Source organism: Zootermopsis nevadensis, unplaced genomic scaffold (genome assembly GCF_977971745.1).
Source record: "Zootermopsis nevadensis isolate Lab colony 2312 unplaced genomic scaffold, Znev_1.0 Znev_ptg000028l, whole genome shotgun sequence".
Taxonomy (NCBI): domain Eukaryota; kingdom Metazoa; phylum Arthropoda; class Insecta; order Blattodea; family Termopsidae; genus Zootermopsis; species Zootermopsis nevadensis.
Genome location: NW_028259160.1, coordinates 12,959,864 through 12,978,754, shown reverse-complemented (window position 1 = coordinate 12,978,754; position 18,891 = coordinate 12,959,864). Strand labels below are relative to the sequence as shown.

Sequence of the window (18,891 nt, the reverse complement as noted above, 5' to 3'; positions counted from 1 at the left end):
ATGCACAAAACACACCTGTACGTATGTGTATATGCATGTATGTATACTTGCATACATGCATTTGTTCCGTAATTATTAATATTAATATTAACTACTGTTAGCTATCTCCTAATATCCTTACTTCTTTCTCACTCCAAATAAGAATTTCATAAAACTCATTAGTGCAGCTTTCAATCATTTCTTGTCTTGTATTCATTAAACCCATGATTAGGATTTGACACTACATTATTTAAATATTATTTTACATCAACTTTCATGCTTCTGAAATTCCTCTTGATATGTCCATGTAATTAATTATATTATTTTGTTTTCTTCTAAGACCATATTCATGTAACCACTCAATATTTTACAGTCCAAATATTTAAATGCACACACCTGTTCAGTAACTACTTCACCAAGTATGGAAAGGTCTACATAACCATTATACCAGCCATTATTGCAGATCCCTGTGTGTGTTTGCACATGTGCATGCTGTGCCAATCAAGCACGAGGCCTCCAGACAACCATTATGACAGTCAAGTATGAAGACATCAAAATATAAGTTATACTAGTTAGATATTGAGGCACCTATATATGTGTTATTGAGGCTGCAAAATAGCCATTATAACAGTTGAGTACTGAGGCAGCTTTTTAGTTACTATACCAGTCAAGTATTGAGGTGTCTTAGCCATTATAGGAGTAGGTACAGAGGCATCAATACACCCATTACAGGAGTGACATATCAAGGCATCCATACAGCAATTATACCAGTCTCCACTTTACCAATTACACCAGTTAGATATGAAGGGACTTATAAAGCCATTATACCAGTCAGGTATAAAGGCGCGCTTATATCAGTCAGGCGTCGAGGCATCTGTATGGCAGTTATACAAATAGTGAATGGAAGTCTGCACATAACCGCATTGCAATTCAGTTATGGAGACTTGTGTGTGTAGCCATTATACTTGTAATTGTGGAGGCATCTGTATACCCACTACACCAGTCAGGTACAGAGCCCCTAATATAGCCATTGTACCAGTAAGGTATGAAGGCTTGAAAAAGCCATTAATCCAGTCAAATATTGAAGGCCCTTTTTACAGAAATACTACTACCAAGTTATGGATGGTTATACATACAGCCTTTATAACATTCTGGTATGGAGGGAGCCCCAGTAAGGTATATTTCTTATATAGCCATTATACCAATCTGCATTGGAGGCCAATAAAAGCCATTAAAACAGACAAGTATATTCGGATATGAAGTCATCTATCTATATGGTCACTATACCAATAAGGTATGAATTCTGCCATTTCCCATTTAGATATGATGGACTTATTATAGGCATTACACCAGTCAGGTATGCAGGCATCTACATAACCATTACATCAGTCAGGTGCAGAGCCATTGAATAGCCATTATACCAGACAGTTATAGATGTCCTGAAATAGCCATTCTACCAGTCAGTTATGCAGGCCTCTGATATATTGCCTTATATTATAAAGAGTCAGGCATGGCATCCCTTATATAGCCATTCCCATGTCAGTTATGTTGTCATCTATGTATATAATCATGCTGGATGTGCGGTTTTCACAGCGGTGAGTTTGATGATAGCTTGTTTCAGAGGTAATAAGGGCGATGTTGATGGAAGAAGCAAGGGCCTCTGAAACGCTGGTAAACTTCTACCAGACTACATGGCCCAACAACCCAGAAGACAGCCATATTCATCTATACAACAATTATAGAAGTCTGGTTTGGAGGATTCCTTATAGCATTTACCTGTCAGGCATGCGGACATTCATTATAACAGTTTCGTTGGTACTGACGATCCAATGGCATTATCACCGTTACATCTCATGACAGTCAAAGGGTTTTTTAATTGTTGAGCAGTAACAACGTACGTACCAAAGCCATGCTCTAGTTATAAAATACGTGCATATTTCGACATCTGTTGAGTGTGATAGGAGTTACTTGTGTGTACTTATTTTAAGTGAATAATCCCAAGATGGCGATGAGGTCTCGTTGCCAAATTCCTCATGATGCTTACTATATATGTATTTTCTGTGCTAACTGCAATGGTGTTCTTTTCACGTTTGAGGGACCTCTGGTATGTGTTTACTGTTTTCCAAATAGACAAGCTACAAGATTACAGAGTAATTAGAAGGCAAGACTAGTACATAATAGCATATTTCACGTCATAAATTAATTTTAATGTCACGAATTATGTTTTGCAGTAGTCATTACAGACGAATGGCATTGTAGCACACTTAGAAGGCTATGAAGTAACAGTTCATAAAGGCGAATGAGCAGAATTCGTTCATGAACGGTTGTAGTCAACTAGAAATAAGAGGTAAATTACGCCGTATGTAATATTTTGATGGAGTAACTACATACAGCTGATTTCTTTTGTTACAGTTACGTTCCAAAATATAAGATGTACATTTCAGACATTGAAATAGTTGAAAGAATTTAAATAATATAAGTGCAATAATGACGTCATGAATGTGCTCTTTAATGGTTAGGTCCAATCATTCAGTATTCTTGAACGTGTAAAGTATTCAGTATTCTTGAACGTGTAATGTGAGCGTTGGTTACATACGGCAGGCAAAATTAGGTGTAGGTCGGTAAATGTTTTGAGTCTCCGAAAGTAAATTTAGTTATCGTCCAAATGTGTAGTTGTATTCACAGGAAATGAGTGGCTGCGATATCATCACATTGTCTTCGGACGAAGAAAACAGTCCATTGTTTCAGGTAAACTGAAATACCATTCACAAAAAGCACCTCTTGGCAGCGCCGCCAGGGTAATCATAATCAAAACAATATTTGCGCGCTGCTCGAATCTTTTAAATTTGCGTGTCCCATTTAGAAAGGTAGGCAGTCAAGTACTTTATTTCCCGTTTGCATCTACTCAGTTTTCAAATCTACCCAACATTCTGTACGTTGACTTCGAGTATGGTGTTTATGGTAGAATGTAGAATTATTTATTGGTAGAGAATAACATGGGTCAAGGCGTTTGCAGCGGATTTAAATAGAAATTTTTGAAGAGTGTTGCGTGTTTTAGGCTTGTGTTGTTGTCGTTAACCCATTAGACGAAAAAAAAATAATACAGTGTTTGTGGTGTAGGATATATTTACTTTCACAGTGACCAATTATAACCTTTTCTGAATTCAGGGTTAATGTGTAGTTGATGCCCCTGGCATAACTACTGGTATTCAGACTATGAAAACCGTCTAATCTGATACTAAATTTGGAACTTCTTTGCAATTACTAGTCCAACTTGTGGTGACTACTTGCAATTATTTGTAGTTGCTAACCCTGACATTTTAATGAATTAATTATACACACACCAAACTGTGTTATTAACAATGAGTGAATATTGCTATGGGTGGGAATGATTTTTTTTTATGGGGTACAGTGTGGTCACTGCTACTCCAACACATCTGTGGGCTTTCCAATGTGAATGTAAGTGTCATTGACTTATTTTCAGGATAAATCTCCATTGAAACAGGTGACAGGGAAACTTGAATCTTCAAACAAGTTAGAGAGGCGACAGACAACAGATGACGATATACATCATACTAATAAACCACGTAAGAGGGTAAGCAGATTATTATGTGACAGTTTTCTTGTTCTGGTTTATGTGATTAAGCTGTGGAATTTCAGATCTGTGATAAATGAACTTCTGTTTAGGTTCATATAATGGGCAGTTCAAGCTATTTCCATAGTCAGAAGACACCACTTATTAGTCCTAAATGTACATAAAAGGATACTCAGATCTTTGAGAAATGGATTGAACTATCTAATATAGGGCCCAGTGCCTAGCATCCTTAAACATGGTGATGGTTCTTTCTATTCCATAAAATCAGAAAACTTCTTGACCAGCTTATATAACAACAATAACAACGGACACGCACATCACACACAACCCGATATAGGCACCCAGGCGCAGTCTCCAAAATTAAATGGAAGAAGCCTGGAGATGTAATAAAATCAAAAACGGGTAAAAACAAAATCAATATAAGCAGAGCAACAGATACACCAGATTTTAATTTTAATTTTGATAGACCTGACGATGATAGAATTGTATATCGAAACATGTCGTCAATTTTAAAAATGTAACAATTTTATGTGATTTTAACAATAAGCTTGTGAAACGACGGAAAATAAAAGTATTGTACTTCTTGACCAGTTTAATAATTGTCAGTTTGCTAAATAAAGAACCTGTACTGTGAAGTTATAGTGGCCGTCACCAAATTGCGCTCTTCAAGGCTATGGAAGTACTCTGGTTCCTCTTACTGTGTAGCTCTATGTCAACAGTACAGTATTCCTAGCTTTTGATATGCTGCAAATTCTAAACTATGTTCACTCGCATGGAATCTGCTGTTTATGTTGCAGTGTTGTACAAATGATGAAGCAAACACTTTGGTGACAGCTACTATAGTTAACCTTTTGAGTGCTACACACTTCTGTAGCAGTGCACTACTATAGAGGTTTTTTATTTCCAACCATCATTATCATATGATTATTCACTTCAGACCAATTGGATTACTGATGCAACATAACCTAACTTCTGTAGGAGAGTATCACAGCAACACCTCTCTGTCTTTTTAGAAGGGTATATTTTGTGTTTAAAAACTGGCTTGACAGTTGACATTGGTTAAAATGTGTATGAGTGACAGCAGTAGTGAAAAATAAGTTACAAATTTCCCATCTTTTATGAAACCTGAAAGTCCATTATCACATTTACTTGCAAGAACCTGCACTAGTTCTAATCCAGAACCAGGTGAAGCCTGTCTACATTATCACACCTTATATCTTTAATATCCATTTTAATAATACTATTCCATCAGTGCATGGATTTTCCAAAGATCTGTCATCAGGCTTTCTGATTAAAACATATGCATTTCTCCTCACTTCTGTGCATCCTACATGGCCCGTCTTTGTCCACCTTGATTTAATCATCCTAGTAATATTGGCAAAGATTATGATTGTTGTCTTCTGGGTTGTGACACAATAGTCTTGTACCATACTTCATGTCTTTTGTTGTAAGTTTTATTTTCAGTTACTTTTCATAATTTTCAAATGTTTTACTTTTTCAGATTCATCCTGTACATCTAAGTGGGGAACTGAAGGTAGAAAAGGAAAGTGAAGCCAAATTCTGTATGCAGAACCTTAAACTTTTGCCAAATGAGAGTGAAGAACATGGAAATAAAACTGTATTTGAAAAGGTGATTCTAAACTAATTTTGGGAATGTTTTTAATTTATTCAGGTACATTGAATATTGGCACATGGTTAGTTTGCTTAATGTTGTTGCCCAAATCTCTACTCATCACTCATTTCATACAAATCAAGCAAGCTAACACTAAAAGAAAAGTATTTAAAGTATGAAGTGTAGATGATAAAAGTAAGAGTAATTCAATACTGCAGGCAAGATTTATCATATTTACAAAAATGTGTGGCAGTTATAATTTGTGGGTAACTAAGTTGCAACTTTGTTTAAAATGTGTTAAAAAATAAAGCAATGGTTAAATTAACACACACACACGTGTTTGTGTGTGTGTGTGTAGAATTGAATTGTTTGTGATTATAGTTACAGGTGTTGTAATTTGTTGAAGTTCATCATTTATCTTCATTTAGTGCTGAGAGGTTAAGAATTTGTGGAGCTTTACCTCCACTTTGCCATATGTCTTTATAACATATTGATAGATTAGAGAAAGGGACAGATTTATTTGCTTTAAAACCACAGTTGTTCTGTTATTTAAAGGAAAAACAAAATTTACATTGTTTTAGTCCTCTGCTCCGGTGCTCTGATTAAAAAGATGTTATCTTTAGGAATCATTTATATGTGTAATGTGAACATTATAATTTACAGTTACTAATTATTATTTTTCACAGTTCCTGAAACTTTGTTGGCAGAATAATAAAAGCCCAGAAATGGAAAAAATTCTCCAGAAAGCACGCATTTATTACTTGAAGACCAAGCCTGCTTATGTTTCATCACAGGAATTCCAAGACTTGGTAATGTGTAAGATGGATGCGATAATAAAAGGACCTTCCAACATATATGTGTATATAAAAGACGTTGTTGATGAAATGAAGATTCGAAGATTGAAGCAACATGGACCACCTAGTAAAATACAAAAAACTTCTAATGATCCATTTGTTAGTTGTGGTAATTTGAATGTGATGGGACGAGAAACTAGTAGCCATGCTAAAGAGGAGGATAAAGGTATAGCAGGAAGAGATGACTTATCTACATTAATGAACTGTGTAGAATCTAGGTACACAGACAGAAAAATTAAGAAACTCTCCAAAGCTGTGGAGGTAAGTATATACACTAGTGAATAATGAGTGCTTTTAATAGTTTAACCATTGTTTAACGTGCAGCAGATTCTTGCCAACAACAACGGTCATGTATCATAATTTGCTCTCTATACAGCCATACCTGGCAATGGATAAAGCCTTTGTCCCACACCTGACCTGCAACATTTTTAAAACATTACTGGCACCCCCTATCCCTGGGGTTCTGCTTAACACATTGGTGTCAACCATGGTATTATTGTGTTGTACTTGGTATGTCAGCCTGCACTTAAAAATATGTCACCTGTTGATTATGAGGAGGTAAGATTTTGCATGGATAGTGTATGCCCATTTTCAATTCTCCCTCCCTCTCCAAACTCCCCAGCCCCAACTGCATTTGTTTTCAGTGACTAATGTAGGACTTGTGAACTGCTTGTCTGTGTATATCTTATTTTTTATCAACTGACAGATTCTGTCTACAACGTTAATAATTGTTGTATATGTGATGGTGGAGTAAGAACCAGCTTACACTTCAGATAACAAAAATGTCCGGTTTATAATTCATATATTTTCATCTCTTATTTATGGTGCTTTCCTTTCATGTATTCATCCCTAGAATGTACAGGTGGTCCCATAAATTGTAAGAAATTACACTGGAGCGAGCACATTTTGAAATCCTGCTGGCAGAGTACTGAGTAGGCTATATCTTGTACAGAAAATCATGCACATATTGATTCCTGGGTACTTGGACTAAATTATTTAGATTTAGCCCAAAGAGTGGCTTAGATTTAGCCCTAAGAGTGGCCACAAATCTGTCTCTCAGCATGTCACTTGATTTCAAGTAAGTAGTAAAAATTGTTGACTCCAGTAATCCTGTATGTGTGGTTTGCACGATGACTCATAATTGTAACAGTTGTTATTTTGTGCACTCTCACGTTTATCTACAGGGCATGAACTGTTTTTGCTTTATTTTTTCTATTTAATTGTGCCACATGTCCGTTTATCTGTTTTTTGTTTTCAAAAAACAGAGTGGAAAGTAAACTGGAGAACTTTTGAGTGATGTGCAAGCTTGGGCATAGCCTTGGAAAAACAGAAAATTCAGGTCTCTTTATTGTAGTAGGATATTCTTTCCACAATTTTATATGTTACCATTCTGCTGTAGGAGTTAAAATTTACCATGTCTGCTTGGATGTTTTAAGAGAAAATATGACTGGCGACCAGTATACAGTTTATTAAGTGCACATACTCAGAAGTGTCGCTGGACAAGGACTGATGTACAAATACTTTACAACTAAAGTAGCAGACATGAACAATGGTGGCCAAGTTTTGGATGCTTCTGTGCCTTTGTTAGCCAGTCAGCTTCTGAGAGTTTATATGTAAAGTATTCAGTTACTACAGGCATGAAACAAATAGTATTTATGTGTGTGTATCTGCCTCTGTCTGTGACACCATTCTTTATTTGTGTTGGTCGCTCCAGTATGATCCACCATCATTTATTCCAGTATTTTATTATAGTGAACAGAGACTGTTTTGGACTGCACCTCATTTCTGGTGGCTGTTCATATTTCATTATAAATTTAACATATACTTAAATTTTTGTGTTGGATAAGTTGATGTTTGACATTAATGAAAGTGTGTATTTTATTATATTTTTCTAGAAATTACATAAACGCATTGTGAAGCTGGAGGAAAAGGAGGTTGATTTTGATGAAGAAAATGATTCTGCATTCATCAGACTAGAGAGGTATTGGCTGTTATTAAAACACTAGGCAGATAATAGTGCAACTGGGAGGACTTTGTCTGTTTTCTGCTGTTTCCTATCTACTGTTATCCACTATGGGTATTTTTGTAACAGGATTTCTTGAAACTCAAGAGTGTCCTTTAAAGATTTATACACACATAATACAGAATCTTAACCTTGTTATCAATCTTCATGTGTTGTGTTTATGGGGGGAACCTAGTGTGGTCTGCATTTCATAGATGAGACGATAGGATCTGTTGAGTACTACCTGTGATCACGTCATGTTCTTTATTTATGACAGGCTTGTGCTCGACTATTCCAAGCCACCGCATATCACCCTCAATGGTACATACAGGGTATTTTCATGTGATATGGTGCAACCTACCCTGTATTGCAAACAACCAGGACTGCTTGAACATAATGTCTTTTTTCTCCAGTACAGTATGGTACATACTGCAATGTGCAACGTTTACTGTAAGCTAGAGGTTGAGAGGTGATACCCCATTTTTCCCATGCCTATCCCCCATCCTATGATTAGTTTCCCCCCTTGCCCTTTTTTTCTGATGAAGGAATGCCAGTTTTAATCTGTAGATCTGTAAACAGGCCATCAGAGCATTATTACATGAGGTGTGGACAGTTACTAAGCTCTGATTGATCATTTGCCTGAGGGATGGGAGAATGCATTGGTGTTGGTAGTGGTACTTGCAAGTATATTGTGCCATCTTTTCTCTTTATCCATTTTGCCTGCATAATGTTCTTCTGAAATTCTTCTCATAATATGACTATTTCTTTATGATGACACATAATGAAAATACACTGAATGATCTTTCACAAAAAACTGACAAATTTAGAGAAGTAGGTATCAGAAATAGGATTAAATATAATAAATTTTAGATGTGGAAGTCCAAAGTGTGAATAGTTCTTATGTCTTTGAAAATTATATTTTGGAAGTAAGTTAATTGATTAATTTAATATTGAAATCAAAAAAATTAAAATCTGCTCTCTTAGTATACCCTAAAATTTGATTATAACAAGTTATAATTTCCTGTTCTACAGGTACAAAGACAGATTCTGTAAGGTATACCAAAAGCTCTGCGAGTTGACAGGAGATTCAGTTGGATATAAAGCAAATCGTAGAAGAATTGTATTTTCAGGTAAGATCATAGCTTGTTAAAATTGGACTTGCCAAACACCAGCTGCTCCATACCTGAATTTCATGCAACTTGTGCTGATAAACAGCATGTTTGTTCTTTAAAATCTTGCTTATTATGTGCCTTTCTTGCTGCTGATATGTGGTTATATGCAGGCTTGCAGAGTACTCAGAATAGGTATGAAAGTGGAACAGAAAGTCACTGTCATGTTTTGGAAATCATTAGATAAAATGCCAGTAAAAGTAAAACTGCCCTGCTTCAAGCCATGGAGGTGCTTCAGGAAGAGGAGGCATAGATCTTGTTCATTCTTGACTTCAGCATTAGATGGGGGTGAGTGATCAACATCATGCCCCATCCCCACTCTACCCGCAGGGAGAGGACATTCGGTACTCATTGGATGGGAAGCTGGGCGGGCCTCAGAGCAGGTCTGGACTTATTATTGGATTATTTAATCACACTTTCAACTGCAGAGGTTATATAGCATTGTGTAGAATGAGAAGATGATTGTGGATGGTGAATAGGATTTCAAAGAAGGTATTCAGAGCCTGTGTCAAGGTACTGTCCTGCCTTCACCTTTAGAAATCACAAAAACTTTAGAAGGCCTCAGTCGTGATAGCTGGTAGCCTGACCAAGGGTCAGAATAGATACTCTTGAACACAGCTTTAGAACATTATCAGTACGTTGGCCAGCTGAGTTGTGGTTGGGGGAAGTAACTTTATGACAGGGTGATAGAAACTGTGTTCTGGTACATATTACATCTTTTCTAGTCTTATTAGGACCACCTAAGCAATGCAGAAAGGACATGATACTTGGAAATTGAATGTCAGAAGTCATAGACCAAGTCTGTTGAAAAAAGTACATGGAGAATTCATGAAGTTAAAATGGGATTTATTGGGAGTACAGAAGAATGTCTGGGAGATATGCAAACAATAAATCCTGCTAGTTTAATTTTCTTATAAAACACCAGTGCAGACTAATGATCTGCATTACCTATATAGAAAAATATGTAATCTGTTGCTTGTAACCATGGCATATTAATTTGGAAGTGTACTAAGTCATTCTGTTTTTCATATATTTGTTTTGCTATTGTTGGCAACGTTACAGTGTGTAAGTTATATTTCTGTGAAACTTTAGAAGATTGTTCTAATAGCATTTGGTAAGCATTTTATGAATCTGCCCCCATATAATGTGTAATTTCTAGTATGAGCTACCAGATAATCTCTGTATACTTTGTGTTATATTTATGGGCCTGTCTTTTTTCAGGGACACGATCATCGGAGATAAACAGGTGCATTGAGAAGTTTGTGAACAAAACTGGCCAGTTTCCTGATTTCCATGATATCTTGTCATTGGTGAAAACTGTTCAAACAGATGTAAATATGAGACCTGAAAATTTGCGATGTATAGGTGAGTTAAATGTAATAACTTCATGCAGAGGATTATGTAATTTTTGGTAGATATAAATTATCAGAAAAATGTGTTTACTACTTTGTAAAATATTAATGTTTATGTTGAATTATGAGGATCCACTGAAATATAATCTTTATGGTATATTTTGACATTGCGCTAAGAGTACATACAGTTAGACTGATTAATTGTAGTTTCATTTACATAGAATGTGAAGTACATGTATATTCCAGATGCATTACTTTTTGATTGCTCTATCCAGTTATCATTCATTCAACATAATATTGACATTTTAAATTATTATCACTTTAATTTTTATCATCTGCAATAAACTTATTTGTATAATCAAAATAAATTACTATATAAGTATCACTACATAAATACTGTATTTTCATTAACAGCAAAAAGAAAATAAATGCCAGCAGTGAGTTATTGTGTGTGTGTGAGAGCATTGAAGCATGTTATTGGTACAAATGTTGTTGCATAATTATTCATGCTCTTTAGCATTATATATTATTTTTCTTTGTATTTTATTGAACATTCAGCATATTGAAAAAAATTTCAGACAAAGTTGTGGACTGCAGCAAGTTCTGTATTTTACATTAAGTGCATATTTTTTGTGTGGTGTGTCATTTCAGAAAAAGTTGATAAATTTTGACTTAAGCCTCTTACAAGGTATGGTTTATAGTTAAATAGACCCAAATTAAGATTATGTGACAAATTGTACCGTAGATCTCCAATATCAGTTTTCAGGGAAATCTGATAAGTAACTCTTGAGATGAAATGTGCAGGTAGTCAAACAGACATCCTAAGAATTATGCAGTTTTTATTTGAAGGATATTTAAGAAAAGCTTTTATAAATATCCTGAATCCATTTTCTTTGACACCACAGCTGCTTTTAATTTTATCAATTTATTTGATGGTCATTTATATAAATTCAGAGATGTATCTTCCTACCTCTATCACAAAATGTAATAATTTAAATTTGTATATAAGTTGCTTATTATCCTCCATATATCCAGCTTTCACTGCTTGTGGGGATATATCTTTTTAAATAATATAATTTGTTGATATTAGATTGTGAGGATGGTAGGTAAATGGAATATACTCGGGTTTGTGTGTACTGGTGTCCCATTACCAGAGAACTAGTTAGTTAATTATTTTGAAATTGTGTGAGATCCTTCTGTGCATAACTAGAAAAACATTAACTGTGTTAAATAACATAAGTAGTAATTTAGTTTTCATAATTTAACAGCAGAAGATGCATTCCTGTTAGTTGGGAAGCAGTTGCAGAAGCAACGGCAATATGAGTCATGGGATTCGGTGTCAGTTTTCCTCAAGGATCAAGCTGATCCTGCTGAGAGTGATCCTGATCTTCAATCCAAATTGCAGACTAACTACAAGGAATATTCTTCACGTATTCAGAATGTAGGCATTGTTGTTACCGCTTACAGCTTCAGATGTGTTGTCCTCTGTCCCTCCCCCCTTCTCAAGAGTATTTAATTGTGGATGGATGTATATTATATATGGTATAAGGTTTATGCACATCAACTATAGAAAATAATCTGTTGTAACATATTTAAATAATTAATTAAACCATGCAATAAAATTGTGAAAGCACTGCATATGTATTGTATTTGCCAGATTATAAGATGAAATGTTTCTATTTTAATTTTCATTAAGAATGGGTGGATGATTTACACTTAGATATAAAGAAACCCAATTCAACAATTTTTGGGTAAGTAGACATGTGGAAACTCATATTTTATGCATTGATATTAAAACATGTAACCATATTAATGAATTATGTACTCTGTTTCATCTACAGGTGTTGTTTCCATGAAAAATGTAGAAAAGTAAGATGAGTAACATTCTCTAACAGTATGGCCAAAAGAATGGCAGGTGTTCAGCCATTGATGATTAATATTATGTCACATGGTGATTGGTCAGGAGCTATGTGTTATGATTTGTTGAAAAGTGCTTAATCATACCCATTCATTTATCTTAGAGCCTGCCTTATGCTTTTAATTGCAGTCTTTGTGTGTGAAACAGATGGAATGGAGTTCATTATTTTTGTGTGCTTTTAAGTTATGGTTTTTTTTTATTTGTTGATCTAAATTCAGTTGGTTAAGTGCAAAAGGGAATTTATGTTAACATAAGGGGCATCATGCTAGAATGGCATATCAGTGAATTTGCATAATCAGAAATATTTGGTTCAACAACATAATAGTGGGATATATGCCAGAAGGGTGTAATTATGATATTGGTTGTATTAATATTTTTTCACTACATTGAATATTCCCTCCTGTCTATAGGTAATTGACAGCTTTGCTGAAAAGCAGGTTATAGACAAATTGGAGGCGGAAGAAGTAGCAGATGATTATGTGAACAAAAGTGAAGAGAGCGGGTCAAATGATGATGAAGAAGAAGAGGAAAAAGACTTTGTAGACAAGGTCCTGAGAGGAGAAGGAAAGTTTAGCTGTGAGTGTTGATACTGTAATACAGAATAAATATATTTATATTATGTTGCATGTTTAATGTAAATTTGCCACCTGTCAGGATTCTCAGTTCCAATAGCGAGTATCATACAGGTGTACTTACACTAATGAAATTAAGGAAATCACTATGCGGTACATGAAGTAGGACAAAAGCTTTGGGCATGTGGCTACAAATATACCAGTGTTTATTATGGCTTTCCTAACATTCTCCCATTTAAGCAAGGTGTAGAATCCATTTGATTTTGTAATACTCACAGGGCAGATTTTGTTACTCCATGTAATTGAGTGTTCATGAGATTTTCATGTGATCTATGGCTTATTGTGGGAAATGAACCTTGAAGGGGCTTGGTATTCTTCACATCCCCAAAATTTTATGTTTGGAAGATGTGAAGGATTCACACTAAGCAGAAGAGTATGCACACAGATGTGACTGGATATTAATTCTGGATGAGAGTCTAGGGTCTTTTCCCTTTACTGTAATATCGCCAGGTCCCCTCACAGAATGATAACGGAGTGCCAGTCTTCTGTTCCTAAACAGGCCACTAGTGAGTAGAAAGTAATAAATAATGATGATTTGAGGGGGGGGGGGACAGAGGCATGTTGCCATTTAAGAAGATTTGATCAGAAGACTTCTTTGAAAGGTCTTGGTATGAGACAGTTTTAATTTCAATTCAGAAACTTGTAAGTCAGACACGTATGACCTAACAAGATACTTGTGCAAGCACTGTAAATGTATGCCCAGTAATATGTTGCATTACGTGGACAGTGACATAAAAACCTGCTTGCTAATACTCAGGTGTCTATTGTCATGGTTCATAGTTGACTATCTAATGATTCTAAAACTGCAGATCAGAAAGGCACACAAATCTGTAAGAGTACCTGTTTCCTCAAAGAATATTTTTAATACCAGTTATCCTGTGTGTATGTATTCTAGCAATATTGATTACTTAAAAATGAGTTTTAAGTTCATTTACTGCATTTTCTGTCAACTAGTAAAGAAATAATGTCATTTAAAACTGACTTGTGTAAATTCTGGGAGGAGCATTTCTCCATGCAAATTTAAATGGTTGAATCATGACTTTGTCACTGAATTCTTGTTTGTGAAAATGTTGCACCTGAGGAAAGTAGTGGCTTTAAATCAGAAGACAATAATGAGATATGAGATGTCTTCTGCTTTTTACATTCACCTACAGGTTAGTGTCTCAAATATTCCTTCTGGTTCCTTTGTATTACAAAAAGGACTGTCTTCTGGAATGTTGTGTTTTGTGTTCTGGTATTCTGATGCCCTGAAAAATGTGAGACTGGTAGAATTCTGTTGATAGTCTGTTTTGTTTTAACATGTTACAGCGGATGAAGATACAAAATCAGAGAAACATGAAGAGAATGGAAAAAGTGGCAAAGATGATTGCAAAAGTAGTCATGTATTACCTGACCAAGAAGTGGATATTTTAGAGCAGACAAGTAACCATGTACATTTACAGGACCACCAAGCGGCACATACTCAAAACTACTCTAGACCACCGTCTGTTAAAGATATTCTCCAGAGTAGACGTCTTGGACCTGTATCACCCCCTGTCTTAGGAGAAGATTTAAGTAAACATGAATTTTATTATGTGGAACTACCATCCATCAAAGATAATACCACCTATGAAGAAAATGCAAGTTCTCCAAGTGACACAAAGTGCAGATTGCCATCGTCTCATTTTAATCAACATGATTCACTTGTTTCTGAGTCACTTTCTCCACCATTATCCCTTATGCTTCATTCTGAACAGTACAAAAATTCAGTTTCCGAATCATTAACAATGCCAGATCTTATTAATTGTGATGATGTATCTCACCATCCAGAGCAAGAAAACACACTCAAAATTGATTCATCCTTAAGTACAGCTATTCAAGAACATGCACATTTGCAATCTTCTTATTTACAGCAATGTAAAAAATTAAAGCCTGAATTATCTTCAGCTTCTGTTGCTGAAAGTGATGATGACTCATCACCTTCCCACTCAAAACAGTGTGACATACCAAAATCCCAGGCATCTTTACCTACATTCAGCATTGAGGATAATGCTGATGAGGAAGACAGGACTTCTCCTTCTTTGTTGCATCCAGATACGTGTGACTTTGATTCCATTGCAGAAAATTCAGATACAGTAACTATAATACCAAGTAACATAAATTTTGATAGAAAGAAGTCAAATGGTAAGCATAATTCAGACATTTGTGTGCACACAACAGCAGAAAGGAATGTAATTATTAGCAAATTTGGGGTCACAGAAATGAAGGTAAAGTCAGACACAAATTCTGTGATTGCTCATACTGATGGGAAAGTAGAACCACGTGTGCGAAAGTTTGTTCGGAAAGTAGGCAGTCCATGTCACAAACAGAAACGTAAAAGTATGAAACCAGTTGCTCCTGATGTAATTACCCTAGAGTGATATAATGTTTTTATAGATCACTGGCCGAGTTTTTGGTAATTGTTTTCATGCCATTTTAATTTGTCTGAAAGATCATATTTAATCATTATCATTTGCAGTGCAAAACAAAATAAATGAGAATCACAGTTTTCTTCCTGTTCCTGAAAATTTAAAAATGCGAGTTTTAATTAATGCTTTAATTTCTTTCCATACATTACATAAATTTTCTCATTTGTCATTCATGATACCCTTAAACGATATGGCACAAATCTGTGATACTGTTTTTGTTTCTCCTGAGTCATGCTGTAGCAGAGATGATTAATTGCCAGGTTTTTGCTGTTGGGGCCTGGGTTCACTTCCTGGGCAGTCCTTATGGGATTTGTGGTCATCAAAGGGGCAAAAGATTTTTCTGAGTCCTTTGGTTTTCTCCTGCCAGTATTATTTCACCAGTGCTCTGTATTCATTCGTATCTGGTGGGGAGTGGACATTTTGCTTATTTGTGGCCACAGTTCCACAGAGACCTAGTCTCACCCATCATAAAACTTCTCTTGAGGTTAGAAGTAGATGGTCACTCACGTGCACGTTGTGTATCAAGTTCTTAGAATGGAACTTTAACCCCTCGTATGATTTGTTGGAATGGTGCTTAGGCCGAGCTAATTTGTGTGTGTATATATATATACCAGAAAATTGTAAATAAATGTGTGTGTATGAATTCTGTATTTAGTGGTGATGGTAATAATGATAGATGCATTGTGTCATTGAAACCAAATATATTTATGAATATAGTAACTGGTAAAAATCAGACTGGGCAATGTACCAAACAGGAATAATGCTTTGAAATGCTGTTAATTTGTGACAAAGTTCCGCAAAGACTTGAAATCGTGAACTTCTTGCTGTTTGTGTTATTAAAAGCCTGAAAAACTAGGAACAGAAACGAACACACAGTGCTATCCCAGCCCACCCTGCAAATGCAGGGGACCTTGGCTGCAAGGGGCCCCTTCTCCATCATGAGTACATAGCAGCCAAGGACCGTTAAAATTTGAAACTGCTGTGAATATTATTTTATTGGTGTGTGGGACTACTCCCATAGTATCTATTTAAGGATTCAAAGATAGCATATTTCACTACTCATCCATCCTGGACAACTTGTTACAAGGCATTGATTGCAGAAAACAAAATAATGGGTTTATTATGGTTGATACAGTGGAGGTCATGGTGGATGGAGAGTTTCCTTAATACTTCCCACCATCTGTACAGATATAGAGGTGAGTACTTGTCTTTGGTGACAGAGTTTGTAAGTTCTGCATTAGTACAAATGAAAATATTTATTTCCATTCCTGAAACAATAGTTAATTTTTGTGTGTAACTCTCTTGGTTTCATGGTTGTCATATCTGGTTTCTTCTGTCAGAAACATTTTTAACTACAATTCTAAACTTTTGATGATTTCTGTTAAACATCAAACATAGTTTTGTCTCATATGAGTAAATGGTTTACTGCTAACAAGCTGGCCCTAAATCTAGATCAAACGAATATAATAAAATTTATAACAAAAAACTCACCACAATATGCTTTAAGTATTGGTTATAATGGGAAGTATATACAAGAGTCAATAAATAAAAAATTCTTGGGTTTGCAAATTGATAATCACCTAAAATGGACAAATCATGTTGATAAACTGATACCTAAGTTAAGTGGCGCATGTTACACAGTTAGATCTCTGTTGCATGTCAGCAACACTGACACACTCAGATCAGTATATTTTGCCTATTTTCACGCTATAATGAAGTATGGAATAATTTTTGGGGGTAATTCATCAAACAGTAAAAGAATATTCACTTTACAAAAGAAAATTATAAGATTATTGGCTGGTGTAAAACCTAGAAATCCATGTAGAAGTCTATTTGATTGGATAAGAGGTCTACTAAATCATATTGCAGGGAGCTTCAGAATTTAGCTGGATGGCTTTGAACGCAGGTAGATGAAATGACAGACAAATGAACTGAAATGCTTTTGTTAATGACATCTTTAACAAAATTATTTTTCTAGGAAGTTCAAAATATCTCCTGTATTTGTAATTTCGCAGAATACATGAAATATAAACAATACATTTACACTGTACTCTTTGTTTCTTACAATGTGAACTACACTGTATTGACAGTTTTGTGACATATGTAAGGTTGGCATGTTAGTAACATTAAAACTTTGCATACCATGCAGTGTATTAGAATATAAAAATAAGCATACAAACAAACTGTTTACACAATAATTATTATGTAAACAGTTAGTTTGTATGCTTATTTTTATATATTAGTAACAGTTAATGTTCTTAATAACTATTGATCTCTGAGATGGACACAGGTGTACATAATTCTTTCAGATGCTGTCAAGGACTTGCCCTCACCATACTATATTGTTGCACAGCCAACAGCTCTTGCCTGCTTTGAATAAAATGGATATTAAAACTGTAGTCCAGTTTTGTGCCATTTAAGCTTCTCCTAGCAGATGTATTATAAAGAACTTCTTCATAACGAAGAATAAAAATGAGATGTAAGGAACTTATCAAGTGTTAATAATCTTACACACTGAAAGTTTATCAATTAGGAATGTGAGGAGCTGTACATTCACTCCCCATTTGTGTGGCATGGTAATTAGTAAAGAACCAGGGATACCTTTACCTCTAAGTGTGTCAATAGTGAATGTAACTGATTTGTTGTAGTTAATGTAGAGTCAGTTTGATGAAGTTTGTCATACCATAAGTAGGTAACCTACAAAATAAAATTCCTGTGTTCAGCAGGATGTATGGTGGTTGTTATTATATTTATTTGTGATAGTTACTGCATATCGTAAGATGGTAGTACCACCACTGAACCTAATTATTGAGGCAACTTAAAATCCATAATACATCCAACAGTATGGCTCATAGAAGGTTAACTGATATTGAATATTCACATCACCATGAAAATCTCAAAGCCTAGAATATGAAAAGTAATCATCAATGTTTTCTGAGCCCCCTACCCACCCACCACACATTTTTAACTGATTTCATACAATACAATACTTTTATTTTCCGTCGTTTCACAAGCTTATTGTTAAAATCACATAAAATTGTTACATTTTTAAAATTGAAATTTTATGTGATTTTAACAATAAGCTTGTGAAACGACGGAAAATAAAAGTATTGTATTGAGGAACACAAGCAGGATGCAATTAAGATATAAGATTTCATACAAGTTTGAAGTGTTGATAAACAAGAACAAACTATGTAGTGAAAGTCCTCATGGTGTTACAATCTAGAAGACTGCCAAGAACTTAATAGCCACAAAAACCTCAGATCGTACATGTATCTTTACAGTTTGTCCCATAACTCTGTAAATGCTAAAAATGAAATATGTCGCTTAG

At 35.1% G+C, this 18,891-nt stretch overlaps 1 protein-coding gene across 4 annotated transcripts; it reads left to right on the top strand.

The window, feature by feature from the left end:
* The first annotated feature begins 1,973 nt into the window (after nt 1-1,973).
* Nucleotides 1,974-17,597, top strand: Daxx (Daxx-like protein). 4 transcript variants are annotated; one of them, XM_022070174.2, is made up of 10 exons: nt 1,974-2,083; nt 3,464-3,574; nt 5,076-5,204; nt 5,873-6,301; nt 7,936-8,021; nt 9,075-9,172; nt 10,433-10,576; nt 11,832-12,004; nt 12,892-13,057; nt 14,422-17,597. In XM_022070174.2, the coding sequence occupies exons 1-10, from the start codon at nt 1,982-1,984 to the stop codon at nt 15,510-15,512; spliced, it is 2,529 nt and encodes an 842-aa protein (XP_021925866.1). In that variant the 5' UTR covers nt 1,974-1,981; the 3' UTR covers nt 15,513-17,597. The 4 variants fall into 4 exon arrangements, with proteins under 4 accessions (XP_021925866.1, XP_087212917.1, XP_021925868.1 ...); XM_087356791.1 differs by having other exon boundaries at nt 2,063-2,140; XM_022070176.2 differs by lacking the exon at nt 1,974-2,083 and adding an exon at nt 2,215-2,326.
* The last annotated feature ends 1,294 nt before the right edge of the window (nt 17,598-18,891 follow it).